This window comes from Telopea speciosissima, chromosome 3, assembly GCF_018873765.1.
Source record: "Telopea speciosissima isolate NSW1024214 ecotype Mountain lineage chromosome 3, Tspe_v1, whole genome shotgun sequence".
Lineage (NCBI taxonomy): Eukaryota > Viridiplantae > Streptophyta > Magnoliopsida > Proteales > Proteaceae > Telopea > Telopea speciosissima.
Genome location: NC_057918.1, coordinates 30,239,732 through 30,267,031, shown reverse-complemented (window position 1 = coordinate 30,267,031; position 27,300 = coordinate 30,239,732). Strand labels below are relative to the sequence as shown.

Below are 27,300 nucleotides of genomic sequence, written 5' to 3'. Positions count from 1 at the left end.
GAAGATGTTTTCCTCTTATTCCATGAATACAGAGGATGAAAAGGTATATATGGGGAATTCCCAAAGTGCTCATGTTATGGGAAAAGGAAAAGTGACTTTGAAACTCACTTCAGGGAAGACTATGGTTCTCACCAATGTTCTTCATGTGCCGGATATTAGGCGCAATTTAATTTCAGTTCCTTTGCTTAATAAAGTAGGAATGAAATTGGCTTTTGAAAGTGATAAGACGGTTATCACTAAAAATAATGTTTTTGTGGGGAAGGGATACCTTAGTGAGGGGTTGTTTGTACTAAGTGTTGAAAATATTGTAATTGAGAAAACTAGTACTTCTTCTGCTTACATGATTATCTCTTCTAACTCTTTTGATTTGTGGCATGGTAGGTTGGATCATAGTAATGTGAAATATATCACCAAACTATGCAAGTTAGGCATGATCACCGATAAGGTGGAATCCCCCGTAAACAAGTGCATAACTTGTGTAGAGGCAAAGTTAACCAAAAAACCTCACAAGACTATGGATAGGAAGAGTAATCTCTTGGAATTAATCCATAGTGACTTATGTGACTACAAGTCATATGAGTCTAGGGGAGAAAACAACTATGTCATAACTTTCATAGATGACCACTCTAGATATACCATGGTGTATTTACTCAAATCAAAGGATGAGGCCGGAAAGGCGTTCATATCTTACAAAATAAAAGTTAAAAATCAACTTGGTAAGAAGGTTAAGAGACTTAGAACTGATAGAGGGGCTGAGTACTTTAACCTTGATAAGTTTTGTGAGAAAAATGGAATTATCCATGAAACAACCGCTCCATACCAACCGGAATCAAATGGGGTTGCCGAAAGGAAAAATAGGTCTCTTAAAGAGATGATGAACTATATGTTATTGAGTTCAGGTGTACCACTTGATATGTGGGGGGAAGCCATGCTATCGGCATATTATCTATCAAATAGAATCCCACATAGCAAGACTGGTATGGTTCCATTTGAGAAATGGTTTGGTAGGAAATCAAGTCTAAAACATCTACGGGTTTGGGGTTGTTTAGCTAAGGTGTTGTTATCGGATTCCAAGAAAAGATAATTGGGACAAAAAACATGTGATTGTGTATTTTTGGGTTATGCTACAAATAGTACGGCATACCGGTTCATGGTGATCAAAGCCATGGATGATGTTATTGAACCAAATAGCATCATAGAATCAAGAGACGTTGAGTTTTTTGAAAATTTATTTTCCTTTAAGTCCATATTACCTATAAGTAAGGATAGTCAATTGACTAATGGGAAAATGGAGTCAAATGAAAGGGTTACTAATCAAGAATTGAGTAATGATGACAAAAGTCGACCTAGGATGAGCAAGCGACTCAAAAGACCCAAATATACAGATGATGAGTGGCTTGTCTATTTAGTAGACAAGGATCCTCTTACATACAAAGAGGCTATTACTTCACTGGATGCCGTCTTTTGGAAAGAGGCAATCAAGAGTGAACTAGATTCAATCTTGGCGAATAACACTTGGGAATTGGTGGATTTACCATTCGGATCCAAAACTTTGGAAACCAAGTGGATATTTCGAAAGAAATTAAAAAGTGATGGGTCACTTGATCGTTTCAAGGCCAGACTTGTTGTCAAAGGTTTTAGGCAAAAGCCTAATATTGATTACTTTGACACATTTGCCCCGGTATCTAGAATTGCCACGATAAGGGTTATGTTGGCAATGACGTTAATATATAACCTGGTCATCCATCAAATGGATGTGAAAACGGCATTTCTTAATGGGGACTTAGAGGAGAAAATTTACATAAAGCAACCAGAAGGTTGTGTTGTAATTGGCCAAGAGCGAAAGGTTTGCAAACTTTGAAAATCCTTATATGGATTGAAGCAAGCACAGAAGCAATGGCATGAAAAATTGGACAAGGTTCTAATTTCACATGGATTCATTGTAAATGACGCTGAAAGATGCTTATATAGCAGGTTTCATGGTGGTAGGGGTGTATTCATACTACTATATGTAGATGATATGCTCATAATGGGAACAAACTTGGAAATGGTTAATCAAGCTAAGAAACTTTTGATGTCTAGTTTCGACACAAAAGACTTAGAAGAGGCTGATATGATCATTGGGATCAAAATCACCAAGCAAGGAAATCATATTTCATTATCCCAAGCCCGATATGCAGAAAACATACTTAAAAGGTATGGGTACCATAAAGTTTCAGCGGTTAAAACACCTTTTGATATGGGGTGTCACTTGAAAAGGAACCTAGGTGAACCAGTGAATCAAAAAAGATATGCTCAAATTATTGGTTCAATCACATATCTAATGAATTGTACGCGTCCAGATATTGCCCTTGCGGTAGGAAAGTTGAGTCAACATACTCACAATCCAAGTAAGGAACATTGGAGCGCGGTTGATAGGTTATTAAGGTACCTAAAAGGCACTATAAACTATAGTTTACACTATAGTGGTAAACCAGCAATTTTGGAAGGGTATTGTGATGCAAATTGGATTTCGGATACAAACGAGTCCTTAGCTACTACTGGATATGTGTTTACACTAGCAGGCGGTGCAATCTCATGGAAGTCCACAAAGCAATCTTGTGGGACAGGCTCTACCATGGAAGCTGAGTTCATAGCCTTGGAAAAGGCAGGAACGGAAGCCGAATGGCTTAGAAATTTAATGGCGGGTATTCCATTGTGGAAAAAACCGACGCCATCAGTATCACTACATTGTGATAACCAAGCGGCTATACATCTAGCCAAGAACCGGATATACAATGGTAAGAGGAGGCACATACGCCTCAGACACAACTTTGTGAGACAGTACATAGATGAAGGAATGATAGCTATCGATTATGTGAAGTCAGAAAGTAACCAAGCTGACATGTTCACAAAGCCTATGTCTGTCAAGAACTTATGTAGTGCATCTACAGGAATGGGGTTAATGCCTAATCCATAGGTCATGTGATGGACACCCTACCTATGTGAAGAGGCTAAATGTCTGAATTAGGTTCAAGGGGTACAAACAAAATCACTGGTTGACCGGTTTTATATTACTACTTGTATAAATATTCATTCCAAGCTATAGATGGTGAAAGTAGTACTACCACAAAGAAAGAGGTTGAGCGGTAAAGCTCTTAATTAGTCTAATCCCAGGAAATGTGGGGGTGTGTCAGTTGTGGTGCACACTAGGGACTAACCTAAGTGAATGTAGGGGGTGTGGCCGTCGCCGATGAGAACTTATAGGCGAGTTCTCTAAAACATTCACGAGTTCAAGATAAGGGATATGGCCAGTTCAAAAGTCCAAAGTGATTTTATGATGGGTAGCGCAAGAGTCGACCTATGGGATATGGTTGATGGGACGGTTAGCTACACCAATGAGAAAAGGTTCAAGGAGTCTGACTCCACCTCTACTCTGTAGCGCGGTTCATTAGACCTAGTGTAGGTTTAAGTCCGGAAGACACCTACAACGATGTTTCCTATAGTGTCTAATTCAGTCACAGCATGTGTGTCTCGTGTCATTTTGAAACTTGTGGGGGATTGTTAGATTTAAAATATATTTTATTTTATTTTAAGTTTCAAAATATTTTGATTGCTTTGTTATGGTGTGGGACCCATGTGAAACCCGGTCAAATTTCATAATAAATTTGAACTTTTGGAATCTGTGTGATTTCAAGTTCTGGTTCAACTTTGCCCATACTAGCCTCCAAGTTGTGGGTCGTCTTGATTAAGAAATTCAGACCTATCTCATGACTCGTCTGTAAAGGCATTCCGATCAACCAACTACCGTGGCCTTAAATGAGTCTGAGGTGTCTAGCGGAAGACAACACATAAGCGTGGCATGCTGGATTAATAGCCTACGAAGCCTCTCTCTGTCTTAGGCCGAATCCTAGGTAAGAATCCCATTTTATATATATGTATGTTGTATTTTTAATTAATTAGTGTATTAGGGGTAGAATAGTAATTTTTACCTTGTGGGACCCCGCACCAGAGCTACTTGTGTCGAGTCTGCTAGCTGGACAGGCTGCAGGACCTCCCCCTTAATTAAACTCAATGTAAGTATAATTTAAAATATATTTATATAACGTTTTGTACAACCAAATAGAGTTAGAAGGGTATTTTAGTAAAATTGACTCTGTGGGATCCAGTTCCCAGTGGGGAATGTAATTTCGACATTACCCGTATTCGGATCATCCCGATATCACATGACATCATTCTCAGTGGAATAAGGTAATAAATACAAAAGAATCAATTTTAGAAATAATTTATAACCAAATGATCATTCTACCCCTTAGTGGTTAAGTATCCTATATATATATATATATATATATATATAAACTTCTCTTATACTATTTACAAAACACATTACAAGTTAGAGAAGCTGAAAAATTCGTTCCAGCTTGGAGAAGGAAGAAAGAAAAGGGAAAAGAGAAGAGAAGAAGAGAGAGCAAGGGCTGCTCTGAAGGCTTACCTCCCACAACCAAACCTGATCTTGAATCTCCATTAGAAGTGCTTCCAAGACTGCTTCGCGCCTCTAATTTCTGGTAAGCCTGAGAACCCTTGTTGTATCCTTCTCCTTCTCCTCTAAGTTTAGTTTATTTTTAGTCTAAATACACCTAAGATGGATGGACTCCATTAAAGCTTCAAAGTTAAGCTTGAATGATTAGATTTTGTTGTGAGATTGGGCTGTTCTAACTATTTCCAGCGCAATCAGACCTGAAATTGAGTGTTAAACTCTAATCAAACCTTCAATGTTGAAGCTATTACTTGTATAGTAAACCCTAACCTAGCTAATTTAGGTTTAATTGAAGAAATTCCTAAATTAACTAACTATTTATGAAATTGAACACCCAAAATAGATTGACCCACCTTGAATTAATGTTAAAACTCCTAATTTGGGCCATACATGCAAAGATCTGGCCAATTGAAGCAAAACCCCCAAATTCAAACACTGACCCGGATGCTGTTGCAGGCCCAGGGGCGGTTGACCGGCTCCCTGGAAGTCTGCATCCGGCTCCCCTATTTTTGTGCCCTTATGACCTATACCCCTTGGGACTTGACCTTGACCATCCCGAACCTATGGCATGGTGTTTGGTATGTTGTTTAGGGTCTGTTTCTCTCGTTTCTAGTCGGTTTGTTGGATTGTTGGTGGGTAACTGACCTAGGATTCCTTCTATAACTAATCTATAATATTCTTGTCTCATATTTAGGACTGTCTTGGTCTGTTCTTGCCTGCCTATTGGAGTTTATTCACCTAGGCTAGCTATAACTACAGGTAAGGGGATTCGACTTTAATTTCCTGTGTGTTTATCACATTAATTTCAACTTTATGCTGAATGCCATGCTCATGCATCATTACCTCTATACCTGGAACATGTAGTTTTCTAGCTTTTATTTAATGCATTAGACTGCATGTAAAATAGGTTGCACAAAGACATACTGCATTGCATTTGCATTGATTATTTATATGATGTGAATTTATGATGATGGAATTTGGTAAATTATAACTCAGATCATGCTTGCCTCATCATGTTTAGACTGCACTAGGCTAGGTTGATATTCATTACCCAGTACTGCGCCCCTTACCAACAGGGGAAAAGGTGTTGGACAACCCGTGGCAGAGACCGATGTGTTAGTTTCGGGATGCCATCTTCTGTCCCATGTTAGCGGGTCCCTAATTTCGCTGTGGGAATAAACAGGCAAGGTTGGTCATTTGGGGGTCTGTCGGGGTCCGATGTGTTAGTTTCGGAACTGGCGGGTCCTCACCGTGGTAGAATGGTTTCGCTCGGGTGACCGAAGGGTTAGTTCCGGGACCGAGGTTAGCATCTACCACTAGTAGTAGTACTTATACCCCATGAGACTTAGTATCTGTGCTAGGAACATGTTAGTTTAGCACATGCATCATGGATTTATTGTGTTTGTATGCTTGTACCCCCCTTACTGGGCTCAGTTGAGAGCTCACCCCTGTGGATATCCTTATTTTTCAGGTGATTTAGTTACTTCTAATATTGGATTTGCGGCGTTGGAGTTTGAAGTGCACGATACTTCGTGCGCACGTGATGATTGGACAACCTCCTGATCTTGGCCTGATAGTTCAGGCTACCTCCCCACCCTTTTATGCTTTATAAATGCTTTATATATATTTATAGAATAGTTTTTTGTATACTTTTGCTCTGTGCTACCTTTGAGAACTGTATAGTTGTATCACAAGCCTTATCATTTATATAAATGAAATATCATTTAAACTTCTCTTACTAATGATGTTATCTCTATTAATTAAATTATTTTCGCTGCCTCTGATTACTGTATCTGTGAGCAATGATTGTGAATAGGGTACTGCACTTGTGATCCTTGGGGATTGGTTGGATGTCAGAGACATCCCGCCACACTTGGCCCTTAATAATCGGGCCGGGGTGTGACAACCCATGTGATCAAAGAAGTAATTTCAAAGGTTGTAACATTCTATGGGTACCCTAAAGTCTATTCATGGTCACTATCATGAGTGGGAAGGTGGGTCAAGGATATTGAATGAGATTGATTTATCAATTCATGGCCATAGGTGATGTCTCTCCCTTTATGGGTATTAAGGCCTTTATGGTCCTTAGTGGAGAATGACCATTTTATGGGGTTGTAAGGCCTTTATGGTCTTAGTGGAGAATGAATGAATTTTAAGGTCATTCATGGCCCTTAGTGGGGATTGACCATGAATTTGGAATTAACCTCCAATTCATGCCCATAAATCTTATTCTTCAATTTGGTCATAAGTGGATGGTTATTCTTGAGAATTCCAAAGGAGTGCAAGGATTGGTCTTGGGTCTATATAAACCCAACCAATTGCTTTGTAAGAGACATCTTTGGATACATGTTCATGCCCATACTTAGCAATCACTAAGAGTATTATTCTCTCTCTCTCTCTTTTCTTCTAAGTGTGTTAAAGGGTTGCTGTGTTGAAGCTCTTGGCTCCTTCAAGGGACTAGAAGGACTGCTTCATCTTCTAGTTGGAGGTTGTTTTATCTTGGGGTAGTGGTGCAGAACACTCCTTGGCAGTAGGAGGCATCAATTACCTTAAAGGCAGCACCACAAGTGTGACTCAACCTCAAGCTTGTTCAAGTTGTTGCGGGTGTGGTTCTACATCAAATTCAAGCTTTGGTCTTCTCATTTCAGCCAAAGGTCAAGCCTAGTTTCTACTGCTTAATCTATTGTATTGCACTTCGTGTTGTTTCAATTATTTGTAAGGAATTGTAATACAATTACCCAACAGAAGTGAAGACCAGAATTCTCCGGAGACAGCTCCTGTTACTCTACTTACTTACTTGTAATGACGCCAATGCATGTAGTACACGTGTCAACCACGTGGCACTACTCTCCTTTCCCACCTTAACCATACTCTTTTCTAAATTTCTACTAGACGCGTTTCCCTGCACTACTCTTACACACGGACGGGATAGAGAAGAGAGCGAGAGAGAGAGAGAGAGAGAGAGAATGGCGCAGGCGACGTTCACACCCTACGGGGAGAAGATAGAATCGTTTAGGTTGTTGAGCGGGTACACCATCCCAGCCGTGGGGTTGGGGACATGGAGATCTGGTTCCCAAGCCTTCAATTCCGTCTTCACCGCCATCGTTGAGGTAATTTCTCCAATACATTCATCCATTGATCCGGTTCCTATACAGGGCAGGGGTGCGTTAGAAGATGTTCGGTACAGCCTGAGGTTGACACATGGCCTAGGTGCCATTCAGACGGTGAGGATGGATGCACAGCACCTAACTGGAAATCTTTCTCTCCATCCCATGTGCACCCAGCTTGGTGGTGCACATCATCTCCGTCATCGGAATACCACCTCGACCATGTGTCAATCTCATGGACCACATGGGCTATCTCTTTCACACACACACACACCTAGAATGTTTGCTAGAATATCATTGGTGTAAATGTTGACGGAAGTATTAATTCTCCATTGAATCGAAAGTGAATAGTTTAATGTGGAGACTTATAGATACTTGGACACCCTTTCTTAATGACTAATTTTGAAAAATCAGTATTATCAAGATATCAAAAATAGAAAATTCTTTCGGGGATTTTCCCTTCAATATTAAGGGAGGATCGAAATCATGGTCATGAAACTTTTATTATTTAATTGCTCTTTATTCCAAAAAAAAAATTAAAAAAATTAACATTTAAAGGATAAGTGAATTACTCAATCTTATTTTTATGAATACTTTGATAATTTACTTCATATAAAATATTTATATGAAATTTTCAGGATGGTTATAGACACGTGGATACAGCTTGGGAGTATGGAGTTCAAGTAGAGGTAAGTAATTAAAATGTTACTGATCACTCCTACTCTATACAATCAAGAAAGTACGTTAATTGCTAACTCCACTTTCCTTCCTTCCTTTATTAACTTGTTTATAAATTGAATTTGAAGGTGGGACAAGCTCTTAAGAAGGCCATGCATGCTGGCGTGGAAAGAAAGCACCTCTTTGTCACCTCTAAGCTCTGGTACCTTTATCACTAATTTCTTAATTTCTTTGGCTTTTGGAATTCCTTCCCTAATTATCATATACTCTGTACCCGGGGGCTGCTCTTATATATAGGTGCACTGATTTGTCCCCTGAGAGGGTCAGACCTGCATTGATGAATACCCTTCGAGAATTGCAGCTTGAATACCTTGATCTCTACCTGGTAACCTCTGCTCTTTTTTTCATTTTTATAGATATACATTTTTGAGTTTTAAGGGAAAGGGGGGGGGGGGGGGGGGGAAGAGGGTTAAGTACGATGAATGAAGGTAGATGGGGTGTTGTCTGTGTCTTGAATTCTTGTACTCGTTTTGAAGCAATTTGCCCTGTTCCGACATTTTTTTTTGTTTTTGTGGCAACCTGGAGGAGAAATTTGTGAGGTTTGTGATAGTAACGGAGGCTTTGGGTGTCGGGGGAGCCCCCGTGGTACAGTATGACCTGAACCGATGGATCGACCCAACTTGGAGGAGTATTAATTACCTTGTTTTATTATCTTGTTGTGTGAGCATTACACAAGAGACAGAAGTGTGATTTGGGTATTTTTTTCGTATTAGGGATTTTTGGGGAGAGTTTATGTCGCCACTATTGGTGGTCTTGAGAGATCTCCAATGTATTTTTCTTCCATTACATACCGTGGATGTAACACATCAAATTGATGTGTGAACCACGTTATTTCTCTGTGTCATCTTTGCTTGAATATGTTTTGTTTCTTCGTGTTTCTTGGTGTTATGCGCTAACATGTATGAGAGAGAGTGAGAATAGGGCTGATGAGCATCAATGAAACAAAACCAGAATTGAGAGAATTGATATGGTTTAATTTGGATAATATATATAAAATTTGTAGATCCATTGGCCATTTCGTCTTAGAGATGGAGCACAGAGACCTCCAAAGCCTGGGGATGTGTTGGATTTTGATATGGAGGAGGTTTGGAGAGAAATGGAGAAGCTGGTGAAGGATAATCTTGTTAGGGACATTGGCATCTGCAACTTTACAGCGAAGAAGCTTCATAAGCTACTTGGGTTAGCCCAAACCATGCCCTCTGTCTGCCAGGTACTTAATAACTACCTCCTCAATTAGAATTACTGAATTAATTAATGAAGAGTAAAGGGATCGTCAGAGCTAATTAACATTAATTTTTGGTTTTTGGTGTTAATTAGATGGAAATGCATCCTGGATGGAGGAATGATAAGATGCTGGAGGCTTGCAAGAAGGAAGGCATCCATGCATGTGACTGTAAGGCTAAGCTATAAAACATGTCTAATGTCTAATTAATGAACAATTACTACTAAGTGGCCTAATTAAGCTAACAAATAATCTAACTTGTAATCTAAATTAATGGCATTGCAGGCTTATTCTCCTCTAGGATCTTCAGAAGGAGGGAGGGATCTCATCCACCATCCAATTGTGGAGAAAATAGCAAAGAAGCTGAATAAGACCCCAGGTCAGGTTCTGGTGAGATGGGCTATCCAGAGAGGGACCAGTGTGATTCCCAAGTCCACCAACCCTGGAAGGATCAAGGAGAACATAAAAGTTTTTGGGTGGGAAATCCCTGAAGAAGATTTCAAGGAACTTAGTAGCATCCCTGATCAGGTATCTCTATATGCCTGTCCCTTTTATTATCATTATCTAATATGATTATGTAATTAATTAAAAAATAATTTAAACTAGAGATCGTTGTCTAGTCGTGTAGCCTTTGCATGCATGGGGCCAGAGAGAGTGCGCAGGGTGCATCAACATGGATGTGATTTTTTATTTCATGGGAGGTGCGTGGGGCGGTAATTCCATGTGCTCCTGTGTCTGATCGTAGGATCCACGAAACCAAGCAGTGTTCTTTTTTCTTTAAGTTTTAGGGAAAAAGAATGCTAACCTGCATGGTTCCTGCACTTGGACACAAGACCATGCGAAATTACCGCTCAACTCCCAATGAACTAAAAAATCCTATTTAGTCAAATGCTCTTGCTTGTGCTCTTAATGGCCCCCACACTAGTGCAGGCACTATACGACCAGGCAGCATTCTCTTACCCTAAACTTTATTATATTTTACAATCAAATTCTTTGGATTTAAGAAGGAAGATAGAGATTACATTGGAAAAGCTTGATTATCAAAAGTTTAAGATGTAGTTATATTATTATTATTAGGAAAAAAGATCTCTACTTGATGGTGTTTTCTACGCTCTCCAATGAATGAGCATGTCTGAGTATCTACCCAAGGGGCATCACATGATACCCTGTGAGAGAGCGTAGAAAACACCACCAAGTAGAGATCTCTTGCCCTAATTATTATTTCTTCTTAATATGGATAGACTTTTTTGTTTATGCATTTTCATTTTGAGCTAAACTTGGGCTTAGTTGGTTGCTGACTTGGTGTGGGTGGGTGCAGAAGAGAGTTTTATCTGGGGAAGACCTCTTTGTGAACAAGAGCGGGGGACCTTGCAAGAGTGTTGCTGACCTGGGGACCATGAAGATTAGTGTCTCTTCGATGGGAAATTGAGACATATATTGTTATACCCGCACCCCGGATCATAATTAATTATTATTTCTTCCCCGTGACATGTGGTTATCACTGCCACGTGCTGGTGAGCTGTTCTCACTGGTGGTCAAACCCAGTTACAAATTATTGATCATGATACGGGCTTACCATTGACTCACCATGGCAATGGAAAAGTAAGTTCTAGCCTCAAGTCTTATTAATTATTCTTCCTTGGTAACCTCGGTGCGGGTCCGGCTTGAACCGCTCGAGCTATTTCATGAGAGAAGGGAATAATTTAAGTTCGGGTCCCACGACCTTTAGGAAGTACATTGGGGACTTATACCCATCTCTTACGAACCCATCTAAGAATGGGCTTTTCCTAATTAAGGTTGTGGGCAGGCCCATTTAACTCTATTTGACCCAAAGATGGGTTAACCCATTCCTGTACCCTAAATAAGACCATGGGTCAACCCATTAAGCCCTCTTGACCCATTTAACTTAAACTACCCATTTGGCCTAATGACCCATTTATCTTGGATCCACCCATTTAACTATTTGACCCATTTAACTTAAAGGACCCAAGCCCATTTTCTATAAATAAGACAAAGGGGGAGAAGGATTCATTTTCATTTCTTCTCCCATCTAGCCTAAATCCGTGGAAGAGAGAAAGAGGAGAGAAAGGAGAAAGAAGAAAGAAGAAAGAAGGAAGGAGAAAAGGAGGAAGAAGGGTGGAGAATCTTGGTTGGAAGTTTGAAGATCACTTCTTGGAGCCTCAACATGGAGCCTTCTACCTTGGGGTGGGTAAGCCATTCAATCCCATCTCTTTTCTTCTATTTTGGGTTTTGGGGTTTGGGAAATGGGAGAAATTCGACCTAGGGTTCTCTTGGAACCTAAGGAATCGATGGAACCTCTAAACCTAGACTAAGGTGGAGTTATTTCACTCCATTACAAGCCCTAAGCCTAAGTAATCTCATTCCATTTAAGAAATTTAAGGTTTCTACCATATTATGTCCTAATTTAGGTTCTCTTTATTTTCTCTTAAATCCATGGGATTACATGGACCTAATGAGGTCTTAGAACCCTAATGGACCTAGGAGGAAGCTTTCTTGAAGCCTCCCTACCTTTAAACCCCTTGGAAAATGAATCCCTAGTGAGAAACCCTTCAATTTTCTGGCTCGCAGTATGTGGTTTTACACTGGATTCAGCTTTAAAACCACATCTCGCATCCGACCTTGACTAAAACTATCCTAAGCCCCCGGTTAGCTAGGATTTACATGTGGTTTCTGACCGCAAGAAACCACCCCGAAATTACCTCCCGAAAAGGCCCCGTGAAGCTTCTGATTTACACTGGATTCAGCCAAACCACATCCGCATCCGACCTTGACTAAAACCGTCCCGGGCCCCGGGTTTCCTAGGATTTACATGTGGTTGCAATTTAGGCATGAAACCACACCCGCAACCACTTCACTTCAAACCTTATACTTAAATGATTAATGGGAGACCTTTTGGGATCCGTCCCTTTACTTAATTAATCCTGCTTGCACTCTTTATTTAGGTTTAAAGTTTTCATCTTGTGACGTGTTACTTGATTGCGGCGACAACTCATAACATCGGGACGTAACACAAATAGTGAGTGGGTTTGGTTGTTTGGGCTTGATATTATTATTGCATTGTATATTATGTCATCATTATAAATTATTAAGCATGCTTAATATTGCATACTTTTATATATGAATGTTATGATGTTAATTGAGATGCTTTACTTTGATGGGTCTCTTGCAGTCTGGTGCCGGTGCAACCCCTGATAATATATATATTTATGAAGAAATTATGTTGAATGTCATGTTGAATCAGATGCGCTGTGTCAGTGGTAACCGGGCACTAAACCGGATGAAAAGTTGATGCGCCTGATTACCTCTCGACGATAGGACTTGCATGTAGTCGTGGCTAGGATTTTACACCCTTATGCTACGATCCTTACCAACAGGGGTTTAGGTGTTGGGTAATCGCACACCGAATTCTGTGGAGGTGGGAGAGGCCACCATGGTAGTATTGGTTATCGTGGGTCCGCCACCGAGTGGTCTTGGAGGCTTCGATCGGCGTAGGTCCCAGTGACAATTGAGGTTTCATTGTGGCGATAAGTTAAGTGACCCACGTTGTCTCCCGAGTTGTCACAGAGCATATGCCATTGACTTAGTTGTGATGTTAGGTGGAAAATTTACTTAACATATGCATGCATCATTGACTATGTGAATTGTGTGTTTGTGCATCCCCATCCCCTCACCGGCTCAGGGAGAGCTAACCCTCGTGTACACAATTTTTAGATTATGATGCAGTGACGGAGGAGCCTAAGTCGTGTTAGAGGAACATGGCAACGGGTGTCCTTGTGACAATTGCGCCTACGGCCGTGAGAACTCTAGGGACTTGTTCCCCTTTTTTTATTTTAGGCGTAGGCCCATGTAAAAATATTTATTTATACCCTTGTTAATCATTATTAGATGGTAATGAAAAATGGATTAACTACAATTTATCATCTAGGCTTTGATCATCTTGTAATTATTGATTTTATACGCTCAAAAACTACGATCATTTGGAATGTAATATTTTCCTTTCCGCACTCGATATTATATTGTTTTAATATTAGTTATGATCATGCGTTGGGACACCGTGTCGTGATCCTGGCACTTAATAGGATGACAAGCGTTGTCCTAGTCACCCCTTATAATGTATTTTATCCCTTGTCCGGGATGGGGCGTGTCGAGTGGTATCGAGCCATGATGCTGCACCGACCACGCCTCGCGGACTCTTGATTTACTCTCCACAATTAGGTTCTAAACTAAAAATCTTCAAGAACATAAATGATGGTGTGCGATATAGGAGAAGACCGATTGTGGTGAAACAAGAACTTAGAAGATAATAGGTAACATGGAACTTAGGACTTGAACCATAGGTAGAAAGCTACAACTATATAATTGCTTGGTTGAGCCCTAAGTAGGTCATAAATGGGTAACTATATGTTATAATTCATAAACAATAATGAATCAATCATAACCAAGCACAATTATCAACAATGATTTAAACAAGAGAGAATTAAGCAAATACATAGAGATACATATAAGATTAATTACAAATATTCAATTATTCCAAATCTTCTTGGGAGGCAATCATATCCTTCCCATTTCAACATTCATGATTTCATCTATTCCAACAAAAACATACGACTCTATCCCGCTTCAATCAAAAGATACCAATCTAAACACTATAATTGTTCCAGATTCTCTCGCTTGGCATAATCGTGCCTTTCCCAACTCAAATGCAAGATCTCATCTGCTCCAACTCAAAACATTTGATTCTATTCATCTCGATTAAATATACAAGTCTATCATTTTTAAAAGTTCCAAATTGGTCATCCTAAGATAAGAACTAGAAGAACTGATCCGGGATAACTTCAATTTGTTGAGAGAAAGTCATAGTCATTTGCACCACCGCCACCACCGCGACCAAGAAAGGTGTCGATGTCACCTACCCCTCTCTCGATACCCTCTAGGCGCCAAGTCTGATTGGAGAGTTGCTTCGTGACCTCATCGAAGCCATCCACCACTCGCAGTTCAGCCGCCGATGGTCGTCGAATGTCAATACCTCCCACTTGATTAAGGTATAGGAATTCCTTCTAAGTGAACAATAGGTCCTTGCTCCTCCAATGGACACGTTGATAACACCGCCAACTTGTCGCAATGAAGGCTATAGGAACCCCTTGACATATGAAACAACCCGATAGTTTTGTGTGCCCGGTTCCTTGTTTAGATTTGCATAGAAATAGAGAATGAGTTGTAGGTAGTATGGTTCAGAAGGTTGAGAATGTTGGTCCACCCCAATGCCTCGAATCTCCGCCCCACCATGTAAGCTTTGAGATCATCCAACACTACATCCCGCCCTTCCACTATATTTTTTAAAACGGAAGTAGTCCGGGTAAAGCTCTTGGTCCTCTATCTTTTGAAACCATAGTGGATCTAGGACGAGTTGGTGCAACTTGTTCAACGCATGCACGCTGTGTTCTTGGAGCCATTGATTGTTTTAACCTGCAGCTAAAAGCCAAGATTGATAGCAAATTTGTACCTTGAATGCTAAGGCCTAAGTAGATGATCAATGTAAGGTTGTGAAGTTCAAAACCTAGTCCTTGATTTTCCTTCCAAAGCAAATTAAATTTCAGCAGGATTCTTAGGCTAGAAAATTTTGATTTTATCCAATTGTGATCTAAGAAGTTAGGGAAAAGGAAAGGCATGGCCATTATGTGAATGACATGATAAATAATGAAGATTCATGGTCATATTATGCCTAGGACATGATATTTTATACAAAGTAGTAAATTCAAACAAGAAGTAGACTTGTTCGATCATGGAGCATGCCTTAGGCTTCAAAAAAAAAAAAAAAAAAAAAAATTTCAGATTTTGTGATTGGAAGTTTGAATCTTGAGAAACAAGTAAAGTTGGCTTGTGACAACTCAAAGGATGTAAACTAAGCCCTATCTAGTAAGACCGATTCATACATGGCAAAAGAGAAGAGGAAAATTTGAGTAGGTTTTGGTTTTTTCCAAAATCCAACCTAAATCCTTGAGTTAGATGCCAAGATCGTATGCAAGCCCTTGTATAGGTTGCTTATGGTGAGAAAATGGTTAAGATTAGATTGTGAATAGCCTACTGAGCAAAAGAAAGCAAAACCCCCAAGTTTCCAAAACCTAAATTGTGTTTTGGGGTTTCTCCTTGAGAGAACTCGATGGGAGAGAGAAAGATCTTACCTGAATGCGATTGGATGTTGTTGAGGAGTAATTTGGAGCACTAAAATCCACCGAGGAGGGAAATAAACCTCTAAGTCGTGGGTTTTAAAATTTTAATTTTTGGGCCATGCGGTTTCATCCGTGGATTCAATTTTGTGAAACCGACTGAGAATCCATGAATTTCTAATAACAAAATTGGTTCTAGTGAAAGCTCGATTTACCGTGGTTGCAACTTCACCGAAACCACACCTAAAACCGCCCAAGCCATAAAGGGTTTTCTTGCCCTGTCTTGATGAACCAACCTATGTTAGGCTTTTATTACCTCTATTTAATGTTTCCCTCGCCCCTCTTGTGGCATATCTTACCCCGGTAACTTAAGCTTTATGCTTGACAAATAAAATTATAGAAGTGAAATGTCTACAAGATGTGGAAATTGTATTGTGACAAGAGCATATAAGGGAAATGAGACATGATAACCAGAGGAAGATGTTTGGAGTGAAGAGAAATGAATAAGATCAATGCACATGTAAAATCCGTGTGAAATCCCTAGTGCATGGACGTGAATAATGAGATCAATGTGAACAACATATACTTTTGGCTACTTTACATCCCAACGAATATGAAACAAGCAAGTTATTGGATGAAAATACCTCAACAAGAGACAAGAATTATTTATTTGAGGAAGAGAGGAAAGATTCTAAGGATTTTTATCAACGATCATGTATACAAGAGAATATGCTTGAAGATAAGACAATGTGATAATTTTCTATGAGATTTTATGACATGTAAAAGGATTAGATTTGAACTTGAAGAGTTTCTTCAAAATATTGTGAATTGAGGACTTTACCACAACCAAAACACGGCATAATCCAAGTAAAATTCAACTAGACATGACAAGATAGTGATAATCTCTAAAATGCTTGCAAAGACTTGAAAGTTTATAAAAGATGCAATAATCAAACAAGGATCCAACAACTTAGTGCCATCGATCAAATAGGACTTGATTTACACCCAAAACCCTAGTTCCAATCGGTTTGGCATGGATTTGGTGTACATGGTCATGGTATTACAAGCAAAGTCAAGACATGATCACAACTTGAAATGATTCATCCCAAATCCAAGAAAAGAGAAAGTAGGAATGGGAAGAAAGCCATATCTTGAACAAGTGAGAGTTAAACCTTGAGGCTTAAGATTACAAGAAAACCACCCGAGGGAAGCTTGAACGAAGTCCCCAGTAGAGCTTTTTCTCCCTCGCGGTTATGTTCCTTTCTTTGGAGCCAAAAGTGAGTTTTAAAACTCGCGGCTCTGTTATGTTAAATTTCTGCAAATGAACGAACGAGCGAATCCACTTATCGTGAATCCGCTCCGCATAAAACTTGAAATTTTCATTATAAATCTGCGGATCAACGAACGGATCCACACTCATGCATCCGTCCAGTAAATCCGCTTGACTTAAACCCTCTCGGCCATTGAGACATTTGAGATTGGACAAACGAACGGATTCGCATTCCACATCCGCCGCTAGTCCACTCTCCCTATTTTCAGAGGGGCCATGAATGCACCCGGAGGCCGACGCGCGTGAGTCCATCCGATTTCTTTTAGGATTTTTAGCTTGTTTTGGAGACCTTTGACTACACTTATATGTGATGATTATGTGCCTATACCCTAGATCGGACACCCGTTGTGTGACCCATTTGTGGGAACCACCTAAATCTAGTCAATACCTTGAATTGAAAGAGGTTAGGACTTGTACCCGATTGGGCCACTAATAAAAAGTAGCAGGCATTGGTAACCATGTGACTCCTCTCTTACATAAAGGAAGAAGAGTTACCTTTGAGGATAAAGACCTTCGATCCTATGAATTTAAAGACCCGAACCTTATGGATAGAGAAACCTAAACCTATACGGGTAGAGACCCTCAATGGGGTGCGTAGGAAAGGAAAGTAATAGACTGGTTTATTTGAGTAAGCCATGAAGGTCACGTGTATTTGGAAGTCATTCATAACACCTCAAGCTAGTGACGACTCTATTTGAACTTTACTTGGTCCATCCAAACCTTGTTTAGACTCATAGAGAAAGTCCTACACCGTGATTTGACTTTCCAAAAAAAAAAAAAAAAAAAGAGACTTAGTGAACCGTGCACGAGAACTTCTAGTTCGGTGGATTGACCTAGATGACAGATATGTCCATAGGGATTTGAATGTAATTATTGAATCTATGCCAACATATTGGTGTGATAAATATATATAGATATACCTTAGAACCTTGGACTTGTGTGACTAGAGTGATTCTCGGTACTACAAGTATGACTTACCTCGACCTTCTTCGTGAAACTAGTGGAGCCCGACCTTGGTTGACCAAACCTTAGGGTAATGAAGAATGAATTTAATGACCGGATAGGTTAAATTATGGAGACGCTTGAAGAGTTGACTTGGACAAAAGCTAGTAATGGTTATTGGTTCTCGAAAGAGGACGATGTGGACTCTTCCCGTGGGATAACGTAGTAGGTTAAAGGTTGTGAAAGTTGAAACGAAGGATGTAACAAGACCTTCTCCAACGATGATATGAATGGGGTAATGGATCACCAAATGCGTCCCCTCCGTGATCGAGTGAACAATAGGAGATTCCATCAATATTCCAAATCATTCTAAAGTTGGGTTAGGTAATGAGACAACCGGATGTGAAAGCCTTTAGAATGTGAACCCTATGTTGGGACATGGACAAGTTAAATCCGTAACCCAAGACTGACCCAGTAGTGAAGGCTAGAATGGTATCACCGATCGGAAGATTTAGGGAACTCTGTTCCTTGAGACTTAACTTAGTAGTTGGAACCCTGTTTTCTAGGGTTATTGTGAACCACACCCCGGGTAATGCGACCTGTAAGGAAAAGAGAATTGTGGAACTGACTTGTCGTGCCACGAGGCACTGCCTCATCTTGACCCGACCTTTGACTTAGTTCAAGGTGTGGGTGACTTGGGATGTTGTTATCCAACAGCCCTTCTCACTTGAGACCCCACGCCTCAAATTTCGGGGACGAAATTTCTTGTAAGGTGGGGAGGATGTTATACCCGCACCCTGGATCATAATTAATTATTATTTCTTCCCGTGACATGTGGTTATCACCGCCACGTGCCGGTGAGTCTGTTTCTCACCGTGGTCAAACCCGCTTACAAATTATTGATCATGATACGGGCTTACCATTGACTCACCATGGCAATGGAAAAGTAAGTTCTAGCCTCAAGTCTTATTAATTATTCTTCCCTTGGTAACCTCGGTGCGCGGTCCGGGCTTGAACCGCCGAGCTATTTCATGAGAGAAGGGAATAATTTAAGTTCGGGTCCCACGTACCTTTAGGAAGTACATTGGGGACTTATACCCATCTCTTACGAACCCATCTAAGAATGGGCTTTTCCCTAATTAAGGTTGTGGGCAGGCCCATTTAACTCTATTTGACCCAAAGATGGGTTAACCCATTCCTGTACCCTAAATAAGACCATGGGTCAAACCCATTAAGCCCTCTTGACCCATTTAACTTAAACTACCCATTTGGCCTAATGACCCATTTATCTTGGATCCACCCATTTAACTATTTGACCCATTTAACTTAAAGGACCCAAGCCCATTTTCTATAAATAAGACAAAGGGGGAGAAGGATTCATTTTCATTTCTTCTCCCATCTAGCCTAAATCGTGGAAGAGAGAAAGAGGAGAGAAAGGAGAAAGAAGAAAGAAGAAAGAAGGAAGGAGAAAAGGAGGAAGAAGGGTGGAGAATCTTGGTTGGAGGTTTGAAGATCACTTCTTGGAGCCTCAACATGGAGCCTTCTACCTTGGGGTGGGTAAGCCATTCAATCCCATCTCTTTTCTTCTATTTTGGGTTTTGGGGTTTGGGAAATGGGAGAAATTCGACCTAGGGTTCTCTTGGAACCTAAGGAATCGATGGAACCTCTAAACCTAGACTAAGGTGGAGTTATTTCACTCCATTACAAGCCCTAAGCCTAAGTAATCTCATTCCATTTAAGAAATTTAAGGTTTCTACCATATTATGTCCTAATTTAGGTTCTCTTTATTTTCTCTTAAATCCATGGGATTACATGGACCTAATGAGGTCTTAGAACCCTAATGGACCTAGGAGGAAGCTTTCTTGAAGCCTCCCTACCTTTAAACCCCTTGGAAAATGAATCCCTAGTGAGAAACCCTTCAATTTTCTGCTTCTGCAGTATGTGGTTTTACACTGGATTCAGATTTCTAAACCACATCTGCATCCGACCTTGACTAAAACTATCCTAAGCCCCGGTTAGCTAGGATTTACATGTGGTTTCGCACTGCAAGAAACCACCCCGAAATTACCTCCCGAAAAGGCCCCCGTGAAGCTCGGATTTACACTCGGATTCGATTTTAAAACCACATCTCGCATCCGACCTTGACTAAAACTGTCCCGGGCCCCGGTTTCCTAGGATTTACATGTGGTTGCGAATTTAGGCATGAAACCACACCGCAACCACTTCACTTCAAACCTTATACTTAAATGATTAATGGGAGACCTTTGGGGATCCGTCCCTTTACTTAATTAATCCTGTTTGCACTCTTTATTTAGGTTTAAAGTTTTCATCTTGTGACGTGTTACTTGATTGCGGCGACAACTCATAACATCGGACGTAACACAAATAGTGAGTGGGTTTGGTTGTTTGGGCTTGATATTATTATTGCATTGTATATTATGTCATCATTATAAATTATTAAGCATGCTTAGCATTGCATACTTTTATATATGAATGTTATGATGTTAATTGGAGATGCTTTACTTTGATGGGTCTTTGCAGGTGGGTGCGGTGCGAAACCCCGGATAATATATATATTTATGAAGAAATTATGTTGAATGTCATGTTGAATCAGTATGCGCGCGTGTCGTATCGGTAACCGGCACTAAACCGGATGAAAAGTTGATGCGCCGGATTACCTCTCGGACGATAGGACTTGCATGTAGCCGTGGCTAGATTTTACACCCTTATGCTACGACCCTTACCAACAGGGGTTTAGGTGTTGGGTAATCGCATGCACGGATTCTCGTGGAGGTGGGAGAGGCCACCATGGTAGTATTGGTTATCGTGGTCCGCCACGAGTGGTCTTGGAGGCTTCGATCGGCGTAGGTCCCAGGTGACAATTGAGGTTTCATTGTGGCGATAAGTTAAGTGACCCACGTTGTCTCCCGAGTTGTCACAGTAGCATATGCCATTGACTTAGTTGTGATGTTAGGTGGAAAATTTACTTAACATATGCATGCATCATTGGACTATGTGAATTGTGTGTTTGTGCATCCCCATCCCCTCACTCGGCTCGGTGGAGAGCTAACCCCTCGTGTACACAATTTTTAGATTATGATGCAGTACGAGGAGCCTAAGTCGTGTTAGAGGAACATGGCAACGGTGTCCTTGTGACAATTGCGCCTACGGGCCGTGAGAACTCTAGGGACTTGTTCCCTTTTTTTTTTATTTTAGGGCGTAGGCCCATGTAAAAACATTTATCGTTATACCCTTGTTAATCATTATTAGATGGTAATGAAAAATGGATTAACTACAGTATTTATCATCTAGGCTTTGATCATCTTGTAATTATTGATTTTATATGCTTCCGCAAAACTACTGATCATTTGGAATGTAATATTTTCCTTTCCGCACTCTGATATTATATTGTTTTAATATTAGTTATGACTGTGCGTTGGGACACTGTGTCAGTGATCCTGGCAGCTTAATAGGATGACAAGCGTTGTCCTAGTCACCCCTTATAATGTATTTTATCCCTTGTCTGGGATGGGGGCGTGACATATATGAAATCTCTTATCTTATTATGTGCATGGGGTGGGATGTTCTTGTGGGTTTTGACTCTGGACTGGAAAAAATGTATGTGTGAGTTTCTTCTTGTGCTTTACCCAAAAAAAATAGTTTCTTGTTGTGAATTTGAGTAATAGCACTTTTACTTTGGGGATCTTTCTTTACTCCATCAGTTGAAACAGATAATCTTTTAGAATAAACCTAACATTAATCAATTTGGATCCTCTACTGCCGAGCTGCCTGGCAGGACTTTACTGTCAAGACACAGCAAGGTGGTAAATTACCGCCTTACCTCCACTCAGGCAAGACGCTCGGGTAGGGATAAGGTGGTAATTTACCGCCTTGCTGTGCCTTGGCAGTAGGGTCTTGCCGGGCAACTTGACAGTAGAGGATCAGGGTCCTTAATCAATTGGCATTGCTTTGTAACCCTTTGTGTGGTGTTAACCATCGGGTAAAGAATTGTTTGCTATGGTTCAGATGGGATGCTAAATTTGAGTTTGAAACTATGATTGTATTTAGGGGTGTCTATTTAACCTTACCAAACCAAATCCGGCCGCGACAACCTAACCCAACAAGGGCATTCTAGTGCGTTGTAGGTTCTTATTTAAGACTTGTATCATTTGATGATGCCATGAATCGTTAGAAACATGTGAAGTGTATGGTTAACCCAATAACGAAAATTTCGTATAGGAACTGGAGCAGGCTACCATGAAACAAAAGATCTTATTTCTAAAGAAATTCGATTTGAAACTATTATATGTTTAAGGTTCAATATTGAAATCATTTCAAAGGATTTTCTTGACTTGTCCATGTCAACAAACAATTCGAAGTATTTTGACTTTTTTTTAGAAAATGTCCAAGTCAAATAATAACTTTTTTTAGAACATATCCAAGTCGAATAATAATGATTTGAAACACTTCTTTTTACACTATTTTAGAAATCTAAGGACTCAATCATATGAATATGTAAAATATACCTCGACTTTTTTAGAACAGGTCTCTAGTCAATTAGCAATGATTTGAAGTACTTCTTTTTACACTATTTCAGAGACTTAAAGGACTCAAACAAAATCACATACTTGATCTCATAGATAAATATAAAATTATGTAAGGAGATCTTTCATATTTTTTGAAAGCCATCCTACTGATGTACGGGGTCAAAGAGCCAAATTATGTGATTTTAGCCCATCTAAAAAGAAAAAGAAGAAAACTGATTCTTGAACTTCTTCTTTCATTACTGGGTTGGGCCTTGGACTGGACTGACCCTGGGCTGAGTTAAGAGAGCTTAGGAGTGGGTTAGGATTTTAAAAAACTAGGCCTAGGTCAGGCCAGCCCAGCCCATTGACCACCACAAGTTGTACTTGACCTTCTTTCTATGAAACTAGCTCTCTTTCTGACTGCGTGTACCTCTGATATTTAGTATTTCTTCACAGTTCACACTTTCTCTCTGATCCTTTCGAGTTTGAATTGATTCAGTCGTACCATTTTTTATTATTATTTTAACTCCTAAACCACTGAGCTGTCCTTCTTTGAGAGTTTGGATAATTTACCACGGCTACTTCTTCTACTAACTAAAATTCTTAATCTTTGATTTCTTGACACAGAAACCGCGTTCCCATCACTCTCCCTCCAAAGGAAGAAACCCTTTATTTTTGCAACTCCGATGTCTTCTCCATCGCTATAGCCATACCTTATCTTCTTCTTCTCAGGGATGTCAGTAGCTTAACTGAGGATCGTATCGGATCTGAACGACAATGGCTGAAAACGGAGAAGAAAAACTCATGGCCGTGGCTCGCCATATCGCCAAGTCTCTAGGGCATAACGAGAACATGGCCGATGAAATCCTTCAGATGTTCTCCACCTTCGATGGCCGCTTCTCCCGGGAGAAATTGTCCGACAACATTCAAGGCGATGATCCCCGAAGTTACGCTGCCTTGGATCATACTGTGAAATCGCTTCACCGGCGGATCTCCCGGTATGTGGCGGCTGACCACCCCCACCAGCCCATCTGGTCCGATTCCGCCGATGCGGCCGTCTTCCTTGACGCCGTGGATGAATTACTCTCTACTATTAGGGATTGGGATTCCTTGGCCTACGAGAAATCCGTCCCGGCCTTCTTGGATCGCCTCGATGATCTTCTGCAGCAGGCGATGTTTCGACTTGAAGATGAGTTCCGACTGCTTATCCAACGGAGCGCCGAGGCGTTTGAGCTTGGTCGTTTGAGCGATAATTCTGAGACCACTGGGACTGGGAATTTCTCGTTTGGCTCGGACGACGACGACGATGAAGATGGGTATGGGGACGTCAACGGAGAGGGAGAGGATCGTATCCCCGTCGCCCATCCGGTCTCAGATTACGACGTTTTGATCGATGCCCTTCCCTCGGGGACCATCAACGATCTCCATGAAATTGCCAAGCGTATGGTAGCCGCTGGGTTTGGCAAGGAGTGCTCCCATGTGTACAGTAGCTGCCGAAGAGACTTCTTGGAAGAGAGCATCTCCAGGTTAGCGCTGCAGAAGCTGAGCATCGAAGAGGTTCAGAAAATGGAGTGGTCAGAGCTCGAAGACGAGATCGAGCGTTGGGTCAAGGCTGCCAATGTGGTCCTTCGGATTCTTTTACCCAGTGAACGGAGACTTTGTGATCGGGTCTTCTTTGGCCTCTCCTCGGCTGCCGATCTCTCTTTCATGGAGGTCTGCAGGGGATGCACGATCCAGCTCTTGAATTTCGCTGACGCAGTTGCCATTGGGAGCAGATCCCCTGAACGCCTCTTCAAAATCGTCGACGTCTTTGATACCCTAAGGGACCTGATGCCCGAATTCGATGCCATGTTCTCGGATCAGTACTGCTTGTTCCTACGAACTGAAGCGGCGATGATATGGAAAAGGCTTGGTGAAGCAATCAGAGGGATCTTCATGGAATTGGAAAATCTGATCAGACGAGATCCCGCAAAGACCGCAGTGCCCGGTGGCGGCCTTCATCCAATTACTAGGTACGTGATGAACTACCTCCGCGCGGCCTGTGCATCACGCCAGACCCTCGAACAGGCTTTCGAAGAAAACTTCCCCTACGCTGGAGATTATAGGAACTTTGATAACATCGATCAATCCACGTCTTCGACTTTATCAGTTCAAATGGCTTGGATAATGGAGCTCCTAGAGAGTAATTTGGAAGCGAAATCGAAGATATACCCAGACCCAGCTCTGGGCTCTGTTTTCTTGATGAACAATGGTAGGTACATCGTTCAGAAGGTGAAAGATAGCGAATTGGGTTCTCTGCTTGGCGAAGATTGGATTCGTAAGCATACTGGGAAGGTCCGCCAATATCAAGTGAACTACCAGAAAAACTCATGGAGCAAGGTTTTGGGAGTGTTGAAGATGGATACTGGCTCACATTCCAAGCTCAAGGTCTTCAATTCGCAGTTTGAGGAAATGTGCAAAACACAATCAACATGGGTTGTCGCTGACGAGCAGCTTCGGACAGAGCTTAGGAATTTTGTTGCTGAGAATCTGCTGCCAGCGTATCAGAACTTCTTAGCAAGTTTGCAGAATCCTCCTGGAGTAAAGAGGCATAAGGAAAATTATATGAGGTTAAGTTCGGAGGATATTGAGGCTTGGATTAATAAGTTATTCCATGGAGGTGGTGGATCTTCAGGTGGCCGGAATTGAGGAAGGAGACACTACTGTTGTTGTATGTTAATTTTGTTAGTTTTTTTTTTTTTTTTTGTTGCTAAACTGTGCTTTTACAATGATGAGTGATTGCTGGTCTTGTATTTGGTTTTTGTGTTGCCAAATAGTTTGTGTATAACACCAGAATCAAGGTATATGTAAATTACAATCTTCTTAGAGTTGATTACAAGTATTGTAATGGGCTTAGTGAGAAACTGATGTTGTTTTGACAAACCTGGTGCCAATACCAACTGCAAAGTTGAATTATAATCTCCTGCTAGATCTGTGATTATTTGTCAATAGATGGAAAGTTTGAAGAAATGGAGAATGAGCCATGTTTGACTGTTTCTGAAAGAAGTTCTTGGAACGATGTCATAGATTCTTGATTCTAAAAGGATATGTCTATTATTGAGTTTGGTACTTAATGGAGGAATGGGATCATCGCACTACTTTTAGAGAGATGATCCATATTTGAGTTTGGTTCATGACTGTTATGAGTTGTTTTGATTTTCTGAAATGTCAACAACAACAAAAAAGTCATAATGATTACAGATTGCAACATAAGTTTTGGTGTACTTTAGATGCCTGCTCGCTCTTACCAAAAAAAAAAAAAAAAAGATGTCTGCTCTTTAGGCATTGATCACGTTATTATATGGTACAGATTACAGAAGCCAAATGAGTTCCCATTCTCTCATTTAGGCAATTAGTTATGGATATGTTAATGGTATGGAAGTGATCTGTCTCTCTCTCTCATCACTTGAAATGATCTTGTTGCGTTTTATTTTTTGTGCAATTCAAGGACCCACCGGCCATCAACCTCAACAGGACCCCACAAAGAGGCAATGAGGGGACCCACAAGGGGTCAAATATGGTACCCAAAGGCTCCATTTCTTGGAAAGCAATTAAATGTGGATTAGGTGTCATTAAGGAGACTTGAACCACCGATCAAACGCCTAACACAGTTCTCCCAAGGGAGTAGTAGCGAACCACCAGGGCAAGCCCTGGATTGACAAAGAAAGGGGAGTGAAGGAAATACTGGAGTACGTACTTTCTGGTGGGGTGGTTTAACAAAACACGGCTTAAACTATTTCTTGTTTTAAATCTTACTCTTAGAAGATCTTTCGCTTAAATATCACTTATTTGAAGCAAGGTTTCAATTCACGTATTGCAAGTTCGCAACGGGTATCGGCCAGTTCCAAAACCAATACGATATCAATTCAGATCGGTTGAATCAACTAAAACTTGGATTGCAGGTAGGCGAATACTTTTTTGAAATCTGAAATTACTGAACTATTTGTGAATCCGGCTCCTCTCCAGGGAGGCCAACGCCCAGGGTGTGCCCAGGGGGCATCCAAGGGTTGGGCCGTGCCGCACTCAGCACATGCCTAGGGATGTGTGGAGCACAACCCAGTGGTTGGATGCTCCCTAGGCGTGCTGGGCTCCCTAGAGAGGAGCTCAATTAACTATTTTGTGATCTGAAAAGAGATATCTCCTACAAATGATCAACACTCCGTCCATTTTCTGTTTCCTTTCTCTTTCTAAATCCAATGTTGTTCCTTTTTTAAGATCTTAAGATCAATTAGAAAGTTTCAATTACTTTATCAATGGTCTCCAAAATTACATGCACAAAGGTGGAGCACATCATGTGGACATTCATGGATTCATTTATACTTTGAATTGATGCATAGATAACCATAAATATAAACATGCATACATCAAAACCGTGGCAAGAACTATTGTGTGGGAAGCACGCCGATACGTCAAGGGATAGGATTTTGTTTGAAACGAAATGAATAATTAAATCCTTAATTTGTTACAGATAAAATGAAATTCATTGACATATTTACCAATCACCATTCACCACCACTGATGCACAAGAACTCCACTCTCTCTGAGCGACGAAAATAGCTCCAAGCATTGATCCTAAGTCTTTTGATATTTGGGTGTCCTCTTCTCCTGGGCAACATTTATGCCATCTGTTGTAGTGACACTCAAGGAAGATCTCATAAATCAAACAAATGACCCCGGTCTCAAACAGCCTAG

At 40.7% G+C, this 27,300-nt stretch overlaps 1 protein-coding gene and 1 pseudogene across 1 annotated transcript; both read left to right on the top strand.

The window, feature by feature from the left end:
- Positions 1 to 25,401, top strand: LOC122653997 (exocyst complex component EXO70B1-like). Its single transcript, XM_043847970.1, has 3 exons — positions 1 to 12; positions 906 to 913; positions 23,297 to 25,401. The coding sequence occupies exon 3, from the start codon at positions 23,347 to 23,349 to the stop codon at positions 25,255 to 25,257; it is 1,911 nt and encodes a 636-aa protein (XP_043703905.1). The 5' UTR covers positions 1 to 12; positions 906 to 913; positions 23,297 to 23,346; the 3' UTR covers positions 25,258 to 25,401.
- On the top strand, positions 7,483 to 10,990 carry LOC122654000 (annotated as a pseudogene).
- Positions 25,402 to 27,300: the final 1,899 nt, after the last annotated feature.

Excerpts from the sequence above, each read along its gene's own strand:
- LOC122653997 (XM_043847970.1), top strand. The coding sequence starts at position 23,347 with ATGGCTGAAAACGGAGAAGAAAAACTCATGGCCGTGGCTCGCCATATC.